The sequence below is a fragment of the Chelonoidis abingdonii genome, chromosome 1 (genome assembly GCF_003597395.2).
Source record: "Chelonoidis abingdonii isolate Lonesome George chromosome 1, CheloAbing_2.0, whole genome shotgun sequence".
NCBI classification, from domain to species: Eukaryota; Metazoa; Chordata; order Testudines; family Testudinidae; genus Chelonoidis; species Chelonoidis abingdonii.
Window position 1 is genome coordinate 58892559 of NC_133769.1, and position 19792 is coordinate 58912350.

Genomic DNA, 19792 nt, shown 5'->3' on the forward strand with positions numbered 1-19792 from the left:
TAAGGCTTTTTCAGAGTCATTGCTTCCCAAGTGAGAATCGCTCATTCTGTCTATAAAAAGGGACACACGAAGGTGCCCATTAGTCACAAATATGCTGCTTCTCTTACATCCTTAATGGATCTAGGTATGAAAAAAAAGCAGCTGTTCTTTGATTTGACTAAACAATGAGCAGCATGGTATGCTGGATACTACGATCACTTGTTTCCCAGAGACAGAGTAGGCTGTCATCAGAAATTCACATGGAATTTATACTTCAGTGTGAGTTGCACTCAGCTGTAGGTAGAATTTGGTCTTCTCCTTTTTCCTGTGTAGGCCCTGTGACACAGCAGCCCATTGGTGGTGCACTACTCTGTGTCAGCAACTCTTGTCAGGCCTGAGAAACTCATTACACCTAATACACTGCTGCCATATGAAGAATATCATGTAAAATATCAAACAAAAGCTTATAATCATACTGCTCATCCTGAGCATTGTGAGATGTATGTATGGGTGTCATGCAAGAGGTTGTATGTATTTATTAAAAATAGCTTTAAACCATAAAAACAAGAAGAGTTGATTAAACAAGACAAAGAAATGCTGATTTACCTGTTTGCCTAGATCACTGATGTAAATTAAGCAGGATAAGCCAATTACAAAGGGAGTGCATTTGCATTAAGTCAACAGGAAATGCCAGGTTGACACCAGCATGGGCAAACACCAACCCCCAGAAAACAAAGACACTGCGTTCTGGGGAAATATAAGGCAAAGCAAAAAGAGACTCTGGTGAGCCATTTCTCTGAGCAATACTCTTGGTGGAAGGGAGTGATTCATGAAAAATCTGAAGCCTAATTTGACCAAATATCAGAAAGTTCTGAACAGGACTCTGAGGGTGAGAAACTGAGACAAAGGCATGTAGCCTGCTAAAAATAGGTTTAGTCTCTTAAGAGCATGTTATAACTTTGTTTTATTTATACCCAATTGTTTCCACTATCTTTACTCAGTACACTTACAGACTTCTTTGTTTTATCATATGTAGATTTCAGAGCTTTGCTGTTAAACAAAGTGTGAATTCTTAGTTGAACCAAACCACCTGGTGCACTGTTTCTTGAGAAATAGCAAACTTGATAATTTCAGTGAGTGCCCCATCACAGGGAGAGCACTAGAACACCATTGTTAATGTTGGGAGATGGGGAGTTTGTTGTATTATTAATGTTTTAGCATTTTTTAATTAACCTTAACCCCATTTATTCTCTAGAGCCTCTGCTCCTTTGTAATACTGTTATTTTGGAATGTGGCATTTCATTTGTTGGGGCTTGTATTAGTGTATTCTATTTCTTGTGCACCAGTTTATACTCCTTGTTAAGATTAGTAGGGAGTTATTTTTCACCACGGGACAGCACACTTGCGTCCCATGCACAATCAGGAGTCACTTTAGATGTAGGCAATAGGCATCATAACATAGAACCCAGGACCAGACATGCCAAATCCGCAGAAAAAATGCAGAAATAATTGGGCTTGTTTTTGGCTTAATTAGCTTGTGAGTTGCTTGTTGGCTAGTTTTTGGCTTGTAGCTTGTTGCTTGTTTGGCTTGTAGCTTGTTGTTTCTTCTTTTTTTTTTTTTTTTTATCAGCTCTGGGCAAGCAGGGGCAAGGAGGGAGAGAGTGAGGGGTGCACACCTGGCCTACACAGTCCCAGATTTCACACTGGGGGGATCTAGTCACATAAAGTGTTGGGGTTCTTAGGGATTGGCTTGTTTTGAAATGGGATTGGCTTGATTTCTGGCTTCTTGTGAAAGTCAGGTGCTTATTTACTGCATGAAACTTGGCAACTGTGCCTAGGACCTAACTTATGCAAAGAGGGAAAAAAGCCACTCCAACTAGCAAGCACCAGGGAGGAGCCTTAAGCCACACCTCATGGGAGCGGCTACAGGCATCTCAGAAATCTCAGGCAATAAGCGAAAGGCTCAGCCTTTTTTAAAAAAAACCCTGAATTAGTATTATTTATTTATTAATTGAGCCTCAGCGGTGTGCTCTGTGCTGCATAAAACAACAGAGGAAAACACATTGCCTGATACAAACAATTTACAACCTTAGGCCTTGATCATGAAATTGGATCTGCACCTACATGAAGCTTCATTACCTGCAGCAAGTTTCCATGCAGGCATCTGGGTCCACCTGTGTGGAGCCAACTGTGGGATCAGTGCCTAAAAGCCTTCTATTGCATTAGACAGTAGTGGTTGAAATCACTATTGACCATACTCAGACCTAGTATAAATGGGCACAGCTCTGTTAAAGTTATACTAAAGTTTCCACCAGCTGCAAATTTGGCCTTACATCTTCCAGATTCTTCCCTTAAATAGGCACATGAAAATGCCATTGACTTCAGTGGGTATTGTGTGTACATGTCTGGTGCCAGAAGGTTAAAATGCTTTAGGTCATTACTGTAGTGTATTTAAGAAAAAAAACGTAAAGGGTTTGAGGGATCTGCCATCTTCAAAAAAGAAAAATTATTTCATTGAGAAAAATCTTCCTGCATTTGGCAAAGCATGAGTCTCTTTTGAATGGATTATCATGGTTTGTAATGCAAGACAGCCTGCAATGCTCACATGCTCCTCTAGATGAGAATTTCATTCCAAGTGAGAGATATTTGTACACTATTGTTTTATTATGGCAATAATAACACTGCACTAATCCTCGAGCTAGTTTTCTGTTTCACTGGTGCGTGTCAGGTTAGGTGGCAGGCTGGAAATGTCTTTCCCTCACTGAGGTTAAAGTCCTCTTTTTGCCTCTGCTTAGAGATGTGTGTGAGTTAATATTAAGCATATTAAGATTAAGAATGACAGCAACGGTTTATTTTCCATGTTGGAAATATTCTGAAGCATGAATTTCATGTATAGCAACACTGGCACCAACTGGCCAGACAAATGCATTGGTGAAGGGAGCGGTGTTTCATAGAGCCACAGAAGAGCTTTTCCCGCTTAATTTTATGTCTGCCTCACTACATTCTCATAGATCTTTCTCTAAATAATTTCTTGGAGCATTTATTCACGAATACAATCCCAAACCCACAACTTACCCTAGAACAAGAAGTGCCTGTGCATTTCTAACCTTGACATGAATGATGGAAAGTTAGTGAAAAGCAGTCGGTTTTTTTTAGTCACTCCTTTCTACTCCCTTTAAAAGATAGGAAACGAAGGTCAGGAATAGATGGTCATTTTTCAGAATGGAGAGAGATGTCCCCCAGGGATCTGTACCGGGGCCAATACTATTGAATATATTCATAAAGGATCTGGAAAAAGGGATAAATAGTGAGGTGGCAAAATTTGCAGATGCTACAAAATTACTCAGTCTAATTAAGTCCAAAGCAGACTGAGAAGAGTTACAAAGGGATCTCACAGAACTGGGTGGCTGGGGAACAAAATGGCAGATGAAATTCAGTGTTGATAAATGCAAAGTAATGCACATTGGAAAACATAATCCCAACTATATATATACAATGATGGGATCTAAATTAGCTGTTACCACCCAAGAAAGAGATCTTGGAGTCATTGTGGATATTTCTCTGGAAACATCCACTCAATGTGCAGCGGCAGTCAAAAAAGGTATTAGAATGTTGGGAATCATTAAGAAAGGAATAGCTAATAAGACAGATAGTATCATATTACCTTTCTATAATCCATGGTACACCCATATCTTGAATATTGCATGCAGATCTGGTCGCCTCATCTCAAAAAAAATATATTGGAATTGGAAAAGGTACAGAAAAGGGGAACAAAAATGATTAGGGGTATAATCATAAGAGGCAAGATCAATAAAACTCGAACTTTTCAGCTTGGAAGAGAGATGACTGAAGGGGAATATGATAGAGGTCAATAACATCATGACTGGTGTGGAGAAAGTAAATAAGGAAGTGTTATTTACTCCTTCTCGTAACACAAGAACTAGAGGTCACCAAATGAAATTAATAGGCATAGGTATTTCTTCACACACAACACACAGTGAACCTGTGGCATTCTTTGTCAGGGGATGTTGTGAAGGCCAAGACTATAACAGGGTTCAAAAAAGAACTAGATAAATTCATGGAGGATAGATCCATCAATGGCTATTAGCCAGAATGGGCAGGGATGGTTTCTCTAGCCTCTGTTGGCCAGAAGCTGGGAATGGGCAACAAGGGATGGATCACTTGATGATGACCTGTTCTGGTCATTCCCTCTGAAACACCTGGCATTTGCCACAGTTGGAAGACAGGATACTGGGCTAGATGGACCATTGATCTCACCCAGTATGGCCATCTTTATGTTCTTATGTACCACCTTCCTCTCAAAGTTACTCTGCAGCATAAGGCTGAAGGCCTCATGTTAGTACTTTGAGGGTGAAACTGAAAATTGCTTTAATTTTCTTCTTTATCTCACATGTTACAAGCAGGAATTAAATTGAGGAGCAGTTGGAGTTAATGCAAATTGTTATTGAAAAAAGAACAATACATTTAAGACAGAAGAAGATGATGATAGAAGGAAAAAGGGCCCTTGCTAAATGCTATCAAACATTGGTTGAAGGCGATAGCAATAGCAGCTTTTTATATTCAAATAAGATGGAGGCCTTCCTAGATGTTCGAAAGAACAACTGGGCCTTCTGTTTTCTTTTCATGAAGTATTAAACAGATCTTACAGAGAATCTTTTCTGCAAGGCATTTAAAAACAAAACAAAAGAAAACAATAAAAATGTTCTGCCTTGGATTTTATGGGCATAAATTCCAATTTGTGTACCAGACAGTTAGTTTTAATGATTTCTAGTTTTAGAGGCAAGAGATGACTCAAATGCAAATATGGTTTCAACTCACAAGGCATCAATACTATCAGGAATCACTGTAGTTTTTTGCATTGGAAAATTCACAGACTTTCTTTGTCTGTCCCTTCCTTGTATAAATCAGACTGTAAAATTAGACCCTTTCAAAAAGAGCCTTTCAGTATTCATAAATTCAGGATTTTTTTCCAGACTAAAACAACAATGGTTTGCATGAAATAAATGGGTTGCATGAAATAAATAACTTATTTTATTTCACCTACTTTGTAATACCCCCCCTTAGCAGCCCCTAGAGAGTTATCCCCCTTACAGATTGAACTGTCCTTCGGTATTTTTTTTAATTGTACAAATAAGATTTGAAAAAATACATATGGGCTAAAAACTCATATTGTGGGACCAATGATGAGCCACAAGAAAGGAAATATTTGTGCATTACAAAGAGAAAGGTTCTGGACTGCTGTGAAGAATGAAATATGAGACAGCTTGATGTATGCACAGCTGTTCATGTTTAAGGACAGAATACAGACATAAATATGGCCAGAATGCTTCGCTTTGGTGCTACAATATTTTTATAAACCAGATTCAAAGGCATATCTAGCATAACTGAACACAAGGCGAAATGTATCAGAAACAGAGCACACATGCCTTTCTCCACAGCCAGGAAAAACAAAACCAATAAGAACCTCTCAAGTCATGGACATGTAAAATAAATCTCATTGTGCAAAAGAAAGCCACCTTATTTATATGAGACAATTCAATGTCAAATATTTCACCCACATCAGATAACGCTTCTGTTGAATGAAATGCAGAAGGTGGTGCTTTTTTCCCTCCTGACTGCCATCATCACTGTTGCTTGTCCGTCTGAACTGAAGCTAATATTTCCAGGCAATAGCTCTTTTTAACAGCAGTATCCTACTTTTTCTATGATCAGGTTGGCTTGTGTCCAAAGCACACCAGTAAGAAAGCCTGACTAATTAAAACATGGAAAAAAATGAGTTCCTGCTTATTTAATTCACATGCACAGTGAGGTCCATCTTGAGAATCGCAAAGGCTCAAGAAAATGTGGAGACATACCAGAAAAGAGCAAAGCCAGCCTACAAGTGAGGTTATGGCACAGGCAGTCAGGAAACCTGCCCTTTTCCCAGGTTTGCAACTGTGTGATCTAGAACAAGTCATTTAGGGCCAGATTTTGCCACCCTTATTCACAATGAGTAGTATTTTTATATGTGCCAAGGCAGTAAAGTACTACACAACCTGAGTAAGGGTATCAGAATCTGGCTTTCAACTTCTCATGGCTCAGTTTCCTCATCTATAAAATGGGAATAAGTAAACTACTATGTTGTCAAAAGTTAATTTTTGGTATCCTTTGCTGGAATGCAAGTGGAAAGTGGTGTCATTTATTTATAAAGGTCAACCAAAACTGTAGCGAAGCCTTGGGAATACTCCAAAAGTAGATTACAGCAACATCTCTATTATGACGTTGTTTATGGCATACACGTTTCCACACGCAGTCCTGTTTGAAACAATCCTATTTATGAGTTAGGATTTCTCCTTTCAGGGAGGAGGGATAGCTCAGTGGTTTGAGCATTGGCCTGCTAAACCCAGGGTTGTGAGTTCAGCTCTTGTGGGGGCCATCTAGGGAACTAGGGTAAAAATCTGTCTGGGGATTGGTCCTGCTTTGAGCAGGGGGTAGGACTAGATGAACTCCTGAGGTCCCTTCCAACCCTGATATTCTATGATAACCCCAGTGATCTTTATTTTTTTGCTACCTATTTAATATTCTCTGATAGTTTTTAACTTAAGAATTAAAATTTTAAAATGCTTGAGACTCTTTCAGGGTTTTTTTTTGTGTGTGTGTTTTGTTTCGTTAACTGGATACCAATTTAGGGCAACAGTATAGATTCCATTGAGAACCTTTACATTTTTAGAATTTTTTAAAAAGACATGATACAGAAGATGCTTATAGGATAGCAACGCTATAAGTACCAACATGGGAACAAATATTTCATAATGGGCTCTTCAACTGAGAAAGGTATAACAGAATCCAAAGACTGGAAGTTGAAGCTAGACTAATTCAGACTGGAACTAAGGCATACATTGTTAATAGTGGGAGTAATTAACTGGAACGATTTATCAAGAGTCCTCACTGACAATTTTAAAAACAAGATAGGATGTTTTTCTAAAATATATTCTCTAGGAATTAGTTTGGCCTGTGTTATACGGACGTCAGACTAGATGATCACAATGGTCCCTTCTGGCTTTAAAATCTAGAAATGAATAAATGAAAAATACTCTTTGCTTAGATTGAAAACTTCTTGGGCCTGAGACCATCCTTTTATTCTGTGTTTGCATAGCAGCTTGCCAAATGAGGTCCTGGCCCATGACTGGGGCTCCCAGGCACTACCGAATACAAATAATAAATAATAACTCTGTACTTTATTTACAGAAGCTCTAAAGTTTAAAGAGTGTTTTGCTCAACCCTGTAAATAAAATTGAGACGCTAGACTAAAAACATTCAGGATCTATGGAGTGAAAAAAACCCTTCATTGTCTTTAAAAGTTCATCTTGGATATTATAGCCTTTAAATTAGATAAAGCCGCATAAAAACACACATGTGCACATACTCCCACCCATACATTAACATACTAAAGGTATCCTCCACAGAACCTTAGATTTGGCTTATTGTGTCCTGTACCTATATGTGGTGGGGCAACTGCCCCACAGAGGTGGAAGAAAGGTTAAAGCACCTTGGGGGAGGCTGCTCAGAACCCATCCAATTAGAGGAGGGCTTATTGAGCCAGCCAAAAGGGAGAAGGCTTAGTGGAGCAGCCAATCAGGGCCAGGCTGGCCCATATAAGAAGGACTGCTAAGCAGAACAGGGGCAGTCTTTCCTTGGAAGCCAAGGGAGGAGGACTGGTTACCCTGTAGGAGGGTTGAGAGAGACAGAACCATGGACAGAGCAGTGCTGGTCAAGGGAGCAAGAGGGAGCTCCAGCCTGGCGGCTGCCAGACACAGGCCCTGATACAAGGGCAGAGAAGGTGCTAGGGCTGTGAGGAAGTGGCTCAGGGAAACAGAAGGTGGAATAGGAGGAGGAGCAGAACATAGCTGCTGGCTAGAGGGTCCCAGCGTAGTGGCTGAGTCCAGGTCCTCCCCTCTCTTTGTCCCCCCACTTGCCACCCAGTGGAGTGGCCAGTGCATGGACTGCAGTTTGCCACTGAGGCGAGTGGCTGGACTGAGGCCTGTCGGGTCTCCTGGAAGTAGGGAGAGAACTGAGTAGGGCACAGCCAGAGGGCTGTATCCAGAAGAGGACACTGTGGAGGCGAGAGAGATGATGAGTGGGACACCACTTGAGGAGGGTGCACTGGCAACCCCGAGGTAATTCCCAGGATGGCCAGCAGGAGGTGCTGTGGAGTTGAGTCAAATGCGACCTGTTACACTATTGTATCCTGGATCAGATTTTTGCACTGCTTTGGTGGCACAAAGTGGCTGGAAAGCAGACAGATCTGGACGGATGTGAATTCACCCAAGCTGAGATGCTCTCAGCTTACACAGATCCAGTGAACTCAGCTCCTGTGCTACCTGTCACATATGGCTGCAGTATGTGGAGGTGTATGGAAGAAGGACTCTAAACCACAGCTATCCCCACCTAACATACAGTCCTTGAGGACTGTTGCCAGATGGTGCTGGTTAGAGCAGTCCCCAGACAACCTACCTGCCAGATTCTAACTAGTGGCTTGAGTGACATTTGCTGTTGAGTGTGCAAAAGGTTTTCTGCTTCAGTCTGCCTCCCCATATCTAACACTAAGAGATGCATGCTAATATTTCCACTACAGCCAACATTTCATAGTTGCATAAAGAGCGGGGGTCACCACCTTGGAGGTTGTTTAGTATTATTGTCCTCATTTTCCCAATGGGTAAACTGAGACACAGGGATGTGAGATGACTTTCTCAAGGTCACACAGCAAATCAGTAGTAGAGTTGGGACTGGAACCCTGAATCCTAGCACTCTCCATTAGCCACAAAGATCATCTCTCCCCTAATTTTACTTGCCCTGGAAACCCAATGAAGCAAAGAATCTGGGCCCATATTTTCCACACAAGAAGCCCAATCCTCCAGTCCTTCCTAGGTTTGTGTGTGTGTGTGTACTCACACGCTCCTGCATACAAATTGTTTTTGGTTTTGTTGTGGCTGTAGAAAAGGGGTTGCAAATGTCTTTGAAGGTTTGGTATCGCAGAATGGGTGTGTATTAGGTACTCTCAAAGCCCGTTAGAGCTTGCTGAACCTGTGCATTTCGGGCCAGATCCTGCTCACAATGAAGTCAATGGGATTTTTCTATTGATTTCAATGGGAGTTGGATATGACCTCTAATAAGCAATATGAAAAAAGTCTGTCTTTCTCTCGGGAAATGAGGTGCCCTCTTACAAAAAGGTCATGCTTTTTACACAAATGTGGCAGCCCATTTACTGGGACAGGAGGAAGAATTATTCTAAATAATTAAACCTGAGAGAGACTTGTCAAAGTACGAACAAAGTACCTGTAGTCACACAATATTCTTGCAGGTTAAATGATAGCTATTCACTAGGGGGTCACATGTAGCATTTAGCCATACCCTGTCTGAGGGCATGAAGCCACTTGACTTCGCAAGCTGTGTCGGGGGAGTGCTGGGAGTAACACAACTTTAAGAGGAGTGACTTTCTTCCCTTTTTATGTGGCCAGTCAGCTCTGCTGGGCTGCATGTGGGTAGTGGAGCTGTGACTCCATGTAGTTCTCATCCCTTCCTGGCTCCTTTTTGGAGCATTGTTTTGGGGGCAGAATATAGTCTCTGTGCTTACCAGACATCACTGAGTGTGTCCTATAATATAGATGTATAGGTGTAAGTGTATGTAGAATTTACATTTTATTTGGTGATTTAGGGAAAAAATTGTCAAAATACTTTCTAAACTTTACAATTCTGTATTTTTATTAGTGTTTGGACAATTTGTATATTTTAACCTTAGCACCAAAATAAAATGACAAATACAGGTATTGGATTGTCCAATATTTCACTTACTATGGGTATGTCTAGACTCCAGTTGGTCACCTGCGCCTGGCCTGTGCCAGCTGACTTGGGTTCGTGGGGCTCGGGCTGCGGGGCTGTTAATCACAGTGTAGACATTCCAGCTCTGAACTGTGGGACCCTCTCACCTCACAAGTTCCTAGAACCTGGGCTCTGGTCTCAGACTGAACATTTGCATCACAATTAAACAGCCCAAGCCTGAGTCTGCTGGCACAGGCCAGCTGCGGGTTTTTAATTGCAGTGTAGACATGCCCTAAGTGTAAACCAAACATGACTAGCTTTCCAATTGACATAATGTAGTTTATCATGTGTAACAGCCACAAGATGGAGCTCTGCACATGGCATTTTAAGATTCATCATATGAAGCACAGATCTGACTTCACATTGTGGTATAAATTTAGTGTGATGTCAATTAAAGGAAATGAAAACATAATACTATAGGAACGATCCATAGCTTTCATTTCAGTACATGAGACTTCAAACAGGAGCAAATATGTCAACAATATCAAGTAGCCAAATTCATCAGCGTTATTCATTAACCTGCATGTGTCCTTTAAATACCCTTTAGATTAAAAACTAGTGAGTTTGCACGGAATGATTGATGAAAACCCCCTTCCCTCCCAAATAAATCAAAATCCTAAAGTGGGGAATTCACGAAATGCCAGAACAGTGAAGTACGTTCTCCCTAACATTCGTGCTGAAACTCAGGCAGACAGAGAAGCACAAAAGTCATGCTCCATTGAAGAATTTATTATAAAAGTATTTTCAATGGAAAGAGGAAAAGGAATAAATTCAGCCCCAGCTGGCATAAATAGAGTATGATTTTGACCCACAGGTTTTTAATGACAAAGAGCTATTTATTCAATGTCACTATTGTAACCACATTAATACTCTGCTATTTGTTGTGAATTTGATGTTAAAAGTCTAAACAAATACAGTTTGCTTAGGAAAAGATATAAGGCCAGACTCTGCACTTAGCGATCTGAAAACTGCCCAGCACCCAGAAGGTGTCTTCTATTCCTAATAGGGCAAGGAGAGAGGAGCCAACCTACTACCTGCCTCCCATGAACTGGCCAATAATAGGCCACAGAGCATGGCGCAAACCCTGACCCCAGAATGTGGGGAAGGGAAGGAGTGGGAGATGCATCCCAAGGTTGGCACGTGGCTGGCTGCACCCAAGCATCTTTCAAAGATTCAGGGTGGCCATCAACTGCAAATCCAGTCAATTCCCCTTCCTACTGAGATAGAGAGCATCTTCTGCTATTCCATTCCTGCACCAGGAACTGGAACACAAAGTTACAGTGTGAAGGGCAAAAGAACATTTAAGCCACTTTTCTCCTCCATTCCCCCCACTAAATTAAAGCAACCTTAGGCCTGCTCTAAGTTATGCTCTGCTGCAACAGCTCTAGCAGAGTATCGTGTGCTCCAGTAACATCTCTTCCCCTCTGACCTGCTCACAGAATACCCTGTACATTACAAAGTGCAAGTTGAATGGTGCAGCTGTATCCAGCCTGAGGAAGTTTGACACTGTGATGGAGTCAGGGTGCAATGGTGAATTTACCCCATAAATTAGAAAATATCCTGAGGTTGTGATGTTACCTGATTAAAATGTCAATCTGCACAGTAAATGTAATAGCTTCGATTTTATTTCCCTTCATTAAGTACATTAGAAAACTGCAGTATCTCACACCATGGTGTGGCAACTGTAGGCAAATTGATACTTAATGGTGACAATTGTAATGTGGTATGATGGACAACTTACCTATATTGAAAAACTGTGGAGCACTAGCCAATGCTAGTATCAGCTAATGGGGCACTTTAAAAATTAAAAAAATCATACAGCTTTAAAAAAACTTAAATTTCCTTTCCAAAATTAGCAATATGACTTTATTGTAGCTTATTGAAACTGGGAGCATTTTGGAAATCTAATTCTGCTTTACATGCCTTCTACTATCTGGCTGTTTTTGGTGGCTATTGCCCACTCCCAGACTGGCACTGCCTAATTTCTGCTCCCACCCTACCCAGTCCCAGCCCTTCTTTTCTTGTGGATCCCTGGCCTGAGGAACAACTTCCTTGGAGTTCTGAGGCGGGGGACAGATTGCCACTGAGGGAGCTGGCTGTCTCCCTGTCTGCACTGGAAGAGTGATGTCTGCTTGTAGAGGGTCCCCTCTTTGTGAAGATCAGGGGGCAAAATCTTCCATTACTGGGAAACGTGTATGTGGGTGATATTAATACACTAGCATGATTCCCCAGTGTTAAGCACGAAGGGCTAGATTCACACAGGGTCTTCGGCACCTAATTGCCACTTCAGGCATGTAATTTCCAGATTTCGGCACCACCAGGATTCACAGAACCCTCATTCAGCTGCCTTCTAATCCTGTAGGTGCCTAAACTTGCTTGGAGCCTAAATGTTGGCAGTAAAAGTTCCCTTGGCACCTGTGTTTCTGCCTCTCAGCATGTGTGCTGTAGCCTCTCTTTAGCCATCTAGCTGTCTTAAGCCCCAGAATGATTCACAAACTGGGGGAAGATAGACACTCCTCTGCCTAACTCACATGCAGGGCCCAATACAATAGCACACTCAGAGGCTGCCTACCTCCACACAAAACAGGCAACAGGAGGAGCTCCCTTATAGCCCAGTGGTTAGGGTACACGCCCAGGGCATTGGAGACCCCCTATTCAAGTCCCACCTCTGCCTGATGAGAAGGAATTTGAACTTAGATCTGCCACTTCTCAGGCAAGTGTCCTAACAATCGGCCTATGGGACATTCTGATGTGAGAGTGGCTCAGCGTCTCCTGGTGAAGCTGCTCTATGTTGGATAAATAAATAAATAAATAGCCATTGGCTACTGGGGCTCCTACCTCTGAGGTAAGTGCACTACCCATTAGGCTACAAAGTCATTCTCTCTCTTCCCCCCACCTGGCTTTTTGCAAGAAATGCTATAGGCACTTGACTCCAGGAGAGGGTTCGCAGCTGAGAATCCCAAGCAAAGGTAGGTTTCTCCCTCCAGCCTAGACACTAAACTCCCTGAGGGAACAGGGCTTAGGACACATCCTCTCCTTGGTCTCTCCCTGTGGCTAGCTTAGACGGTTCCCTGCTCAGCGTGTTGGCTGTTGTGAAGCCCCTTCTTAGGTGCTCATCTCCCTCCTCTCATTGTATAAGGATCCTACATTCCTAACTCAGGCTTTGTGAATCCCAATGGTTTTCTTCATGCCTAAAAGCTAGGCACTGTGACGCTCAGCAGCACAACACCTACCCTTTGTGAATCTAGCCCGAACTTTCACTGCACGACAATGAAAGTAAGGAGGAGCTGGATTTTCTTGATCATAAAGCAATGTTTTGGAATGAGAACAAGCATAGTTCATTTTGTGATTTTTGTAATGGAGAATCATATATGGAAGCTGTATCCTTTATCGTTTTTAATTATTATAATTGGCCATTTCAATCAACAGTCATTATTCCAAATCTTTTAAAAAAGGCATTCACTAAAATGCTTTAAAAAGTTAGTTACATAGTAGCTGATGATACCTGCATCTTTTCAGTGTTTCTTTATTGAATGTAGTGGCCCATAATCTGAACTGCCACTTCCTCTGTAAAGCTGTCTAGACTCCTGTGATTAATTTTAATCAACCAAAGACCACTACATGGAGGATTCCTTAATAAAACAGCATAATATCCTGTTGCAGGATTGGATCCTTACTTAGCATAATCCTAACACCACAATATTAGTTCTTTCTTCTACAGAACAAAGTATTGTAAACTCTTCCCAACATTAAAGTTTCCTGTAGCTCTGATACTATGTTCTTTGCATTCCCCAAACTCACCTGTGAATTTTAAGTGCACAAGATTTGCAGGATTAGGCCTTAAATCCATGAGACATGAATATAGTTCTAGATACAAAGGAGTTTTTTAATCAAATATTTTAAAAATGAATCTCACTACACACTGATTTCTGTTTGCCTGTACAGTGAATACAACTGCTTGTGTGGCAATTATTTCAAGAATTAAACTATATATTGTATTTTGCTCAAATGATGCTAGGAGTTTGAACTATTCTGAAGGTATACAACAAGTATAGCATAGTATTTTTGGAATACTACGCTATACTTCATTGTGGGGAAAAATAAACAAAAGTACTCGTGTCAATCACACAAGCATATTTATTATATAAATATTTTATAAATTAAACATTTCTAGGAAAATAGTGTTATATATTTCTTATACACGTTTACAACTAGTATAAGGCACATAGTGCAAAAATACTTTTCTGATACAGAGATCACAAAATAGTCATCTACATGTGTTATCTAAAAAGCAACTGCTTAAACATATGTGGTACAATATAGCCTTTCATTAAAATGTATTCCTAACTTGGCTTACACTTTGTGGGTAAAACTAAGCTATAGCTGCCATATGACCTACCAGTTCTCACTGGTGTATAAATAGTTAGCTGATATTTGGTTGAGAATTAAAAAATGCCTATAATTATCTAGTACATAATGTGTCTTATTATGCACGTAGAAAATCTTATTTTGAATACCTGAGAATTTACCTGAAACAGGTTATCTTTATTCTGTACTTATTTCTGCACGTCTGGACTTGGACTAATTCTAAACAACAAATCAAACAGCTAGATCATGTCTGAAATGTAAACATTTCCTCCTATACATTTCATTTTCCTAGGACGAAGCACTTTTAGCAATGTGCATTATAGCTGCATTTATTGCCCTCTGAAAAATTAAACTGTACTTCTCAAAAATGTGCACTAGGCACACGTTGGCCTAACCCTACCTTCCCTTGTTGAACTCAGAACTTTCACTAAGGTCAATGGCAATTCTGGGTGTGGAAGTGAGACAAGATAGGGCTTTTGTTAATATGCCGTTAGCCACTTCCAACAAATAAAATATCTGGAGTATGTGGGCAGAGGTTAAGTAAATATGTATAGTCATACAACCACATACTAAATTGTACAACATACACAATATACTGCTTTTACAGTATACGTAGCTGTGTGAGAGGTAGGGTTTTAAAACTAGATTTTCAAACTATGATGTGTTTCTTTATTTTCTTGTACCCACAATAAAACAGTGTTTTGATGTTTAACATTTTTCATGGAGACTACAGAGTTTGAACCACACTTTCCAAAATTAATATTACTGTTTGAGCACCACAAAAAAAAAAGAGAGAGAATGAATGTTTTTAATGACACAGAAATGGAAAAAAAAAAAAACCCCTATAGAAACTGTATCAGAAAAAAGTATATTGATGATGCACTCTTCTGATGTAAATTGTTGACAAAACACAATTCCCAACAGGTTTCATAAAGCTGAAAGTAGTTGAAATTATGAATTGGTTTCCTTCTTTTCTACACTTTAATACAGTTAATCAAGAAAATCAGCACAGTATATGCATTTTACTGTACATTGTACAATGAGGTGCACTGATTAGTTGCAGGTACAGTATTACAATTATGGTCCAGTTTAAGGTGTTACCAGCAGTAACATCAGTGCAGTTTATTTTATTTGCTTGTATATACTGTACATTCAATGAATACCTCTTTATTAAAACCTGAGGGTTTATGATTGTGGTTTATGTACCTGTTAGCCCATCACTAAACGATTAAACAATGATATGCATCCTTGAACACTGAAGAAAATAGGAAGGAATTCTTAGTAGTAAATTAACATTTCAAAGATGAAAGACTGAAAAAAATAATAGCACCTAGAATTTGCACCTTAAAGACAGATTTTCCTGCTTTTGATGTTCTTACCACTTCAGAGTTTTTACTGTATTTGAAGTTGGAGACCAATACTTGTGTTAGGAATACATTTCCCACAGAATCCTCCACATCTTCCATATATTTTAGTACCATCCTGGAAATTAAGAGATGCAAAAATAGCAAGAACTCCGTCAAGAGAAACTATCAATGCCATAGTTACACACAACAGTTTAATAAAATGTTGACTTATTAGAACCTTTGACACATCCCACTGAAGACTACTGTATCTGGAAGACAAGATCAAATTAACTTGAACCCATAATGAACACACTGGGTTTGTCCAGACAGGGCAGCAGCATATACCAGAGGGCTGTAAATTGTAGACACCCTGAAATGTTGAACTCTAACTGATATATGTAGAGCTTGCTAATGCCCTCCTAAAGGTTCCTAGGATACATTAATTTAGCACTGTTTCAGACAGGACTATGTCAATGGGCAATAAGTACCTATTAGCCCAGGTGCCAGCTTCCTACTTATTCCAGGGGTGCTCAGCTCCTGACCTCAAGTCCCCATCTTGCCCTGCCTCTTCCTGCTTCCACCCCAAGCCCCATCCCCACCCATGCTCCACCCCCACCCCGCCTCTTCCCCACCTCTTCCTGCCTCCTTCCCTGAGCGTGCCCCATCCCCACTCCTTCCCTTTCCCCCAGCACCTCCCGCATGCTGCAGAACAGCAGATCGTGATGGGCAGGAGGTGCTGGGAGGGAGGGGAAGGAGTTGATCTGCAGGGCCACTGGCAGGCAGGAGGCACTGGTGGTGGAGGAGGAGCTGACTGCCAGTGGGTGGTAAGCACCTAACTTTTTTCCGTGGATGCTCCAGGGCTGGAGCACCCACGGAGTCGGCGCCTATGCCTATTAGACTCTGTCAGCAGGGTCTATGCAGGGCAGTTAGAGTGCAATCCTTTAGAGCGTTCTACAATTTACAGCCCTCTGGCCGTGCACTGTCCTACAGAACAGACAAGTTCATAAATTCTTGACCCATATGCACTGTGTACCTTCAGAGATTGCAAGGCTAACTGCAATGTTAGAATGTACTGCAATATAAATAACTATATATACCCATATAGCTATCTGAAATTTAATGAATTTAAGAAAAACATGTATGGACTAGTGGTTAATTAACCAATGTATGTTTTATACTATTTATACCCTAATGCTCTTTCGATTTCCTGCATGAATTCTGTAGGAGATAAAAGATCCATGAGAATTGCGCACAGTAGATATCATAAAAAAGATTTATCACCTGGATAATGCCACTATGTCATCGTAAAATTTTATGGGAAAGCTAGATAGGATGAAGGTACTTACCTAGGTTGGAATGTTGTTAGGAGAACAGGATTAAAACATTCTTAACTCTTATGAAAGATGACATGAGATCTTCATTGACCACAAGTTGTCAGGCCTCAGTGTTATATCTCATATCAAACAAATCAGTGGCCTTGAACACCATTTTGATTCAGAAATGACTGAGATCAAAGAGTGGCCCCTACTGAATCACTACCACCACTTCCTACAGCTCCGAAGTATAGATGAAAGTGTCTCAGTCAAGCTGAGAATGGACAAAGAATATGCAAAACTACTTACTTGGGATTTGTGTATATCAACAGTTGCATAATTGCCCTGAGCAATCCATCTAGCTGTACTGGATAGCCTTAGTCCAGTGCCTGTCAAATTAATGCTGAACTGCCCCTATCAAGGAAAAAAGAAATCAAAGCACAGAGCTTACGTACAAACTTTAAGACACTTAACATTAGCAAATACTACTTAAGAATATTGCATTGTAACCTTATGTTCCATACTAAACTTTGTATTTCTAAAGTCAAAAAGCCTAGAAACCTCTATGTTGGCACACACAAGCCTTTTACTGTATTTAGCTTGCTTACCATCCCTTACACCTTTTAGAGTAAATTATTATTTTAATATTTTTCTCACCTTTTATAATAAAAAATTAGGTTACATCAAATACTCAGACATTTTGTGATGTTCCCAGATAGTTTTTGCAAAGGAATTAATTATGGACAAAAACAGAACAATCAGGAGTTCAGTTTAGATTAGAGAAACATCCAGAAGTTCTGATATTTATTTGAAACATAAACAAGCATTTTCATCACGAGACATTGCTGGAATTCTGGTACAAACAGTTTTTTGTGTGATCCTTGCAGTAATTTCTGGTTTGCTGGTGATGGGAAATAATGCTAAATAACACCAATTATTAGATCATTGGCATAATTACAATACCATATAACATAACATCAGTTATCATAATAATCAAATAACAATTCTGGTCAAAAGCCAGACATTTTGAGAAGTCAACAACAAATTTCAAAAATACTTTAAAAATTATCTGAATTTCTGAAAACCTCAAACTTTTTGGATTGGTTCATGTTTTGGGTTTGAGTCACATTTTATCTGAAGTGGATTGCTTATTATTCCTAACTGAAATCTGATGTTATTACTTTAATTTGTGTATTAAAAAAATGTGAGACCTGCCAGAATGAGGCCTGCTTTCTTAAAGATAGACAAAGAGGGTGAGGTAATATCTTCTTTTGGACTAAACTCTGTGGGTGAAAGAAACAAGCTTCTGAAGCTATAAAGAAGAAATTTGTGGAGCTTAAAAGCTTGTCTTTCACCAACAGATGTTGGTCCAGTAAAAGATATTACCTCACCCACCTTGTCGCTCTGATATCCTGGGACCAAGACAGCTACAACATCTGAAACAAGAATTTCTCAAAAGATAAATATTTTAAACTGTGTTCTGAACTTTTTGGAGCTACATAGGCAGGGATTGCCACACTCTGGCAACTACAGACACATCCTTCTCTTCTACTCACAGCTCTCAGCCTTTTTCAAGTGCAGTATCCAATCAAGTGCCTCCCCCTATTCTGAAAGTGATAGCTCACTCTTCCATGCTTACATAATACTTAATATACCTCTTAACAAAAGCAATCAATACAGATACAAATAAATATTTAATTTAAATTCACTGCTAAATACAAAGTTGTATAATAAACACAATTTCAGAGAATTGCATAAATTCCAAAGCCCTTTTATATGCAAACCTATATTTAACAATAAAAATCAAAGATGGACTTGAAACACACTTTAGAACAGAGAACATGTTCAGAACTAGAAACGATACTAACCTTTTTCCACTAATTTTTTCCACTTTAGAAAATAAATGGTGACACAGAAGACAAGTTGCAGAAATTGAATAAACTACATTAATGCAATATTGTGGTTGATGTTTTAAACAAACATGTCAGTAAATACTCCGTGTGTGTACACACAGACAGTGCCAAAACTTGCTCCCCCTAGTAGCCAATGAGAATTTTGCAATTAACTTTAATGAAAACTGAATCAAACCTGTATTGAATGTGGTTGTTTTAAATTTTGTAAAGCGATGAAGGCTATGAGATTAGTACTATGCAATCAAAATCTCAATCAGCTCCAGTAATTCAGTGGTACATGAAAACTCTCTGTCATTTTACTGTTTTATTCTTTTGCCAAAATCCAAAATAGTAAATATATGTTCTACTTAGTGTTGAGTGGTTTAATCTAGGCTTGGCAGAATTTCAATTTTAATTTTTTCTATAATTTTGACAGATAATATCAAAGTTTATCTTTAAGCATTTTTTTCAATTTTTATCTACTTAAATTTTCACAATTGTGAAATTCTGAGGGGGGTCAGAAAATTATTTAATGACAGATGTTGAGATTCAAAAAGTTAAAACTTTATAAATATTAAAACACATTGTCAACATCACATGTAAAAATATACAAAGTGAATAACCTTAAATCAACAAATCATACCTGGTTTTCCTATTGATTCACTAGTACATTTTAAACAATCTAATCACTGGATTTTGACTCTAATAAAGTTTTCAAACAGCAATTTTCTTATTTTGCCTATCTGTAAATTTCAATGATCATCAATGGAAATACTTTTTTCTCAGTTTGTGGTATTCAGTGAAATCAACATTTACCGACTTACTGAAATCTAATCCTTCCAAGCCTAGTTTAAAGGTGTAAACGTTTAATGAGATACCTGTATTATGATAGTACCCAAACGTTATAAAAAATAAACTACATACAAAGGACTGTAGGTACTATATGAAGAGTTTATTTTTATTTCAGGGTACTAGTGATGCATAAGCACCATTTAAGCGTCACACTTGTGATTCA

The 19792-nt window shown here is 39.5% G+C and overlaps 1 protein-coding gene across 3 annotated transcripts in view; it reads right to left on the reverse strand.

Annotated features, from left to right (window-relative positions):
* Window positions 1–14033: 14033 nt before the first annotated feature.
* Window positions 14034–19792, reverse strand: part of ADAMTS20 (ADAM metallopeptidase with thrombospondin type 1 motif 20) — a 202294-nt gene continuing 196535 nt past the window's right edge. For all 3 annotated transcript variants that reach the window (XM_032804591.1, XM_032804590.1, XM_032804592.1), the window contains 2 exons: window positions 17195–17299; window positions 14034–15708 (listed from right to left, as the gene is read on the reverse strand). In XM_032804591.1, coding sequence (XP_032660482.1) covers window positions 15619–15708; window positions 17195–17299 — 195 coding nt within the window. In that variant the 3' untranslated portion in view covers window positions 14034–15618. The remainder of the gene's footprint in view (window positions 15709–17194; window positions 17300–19792) is intronic.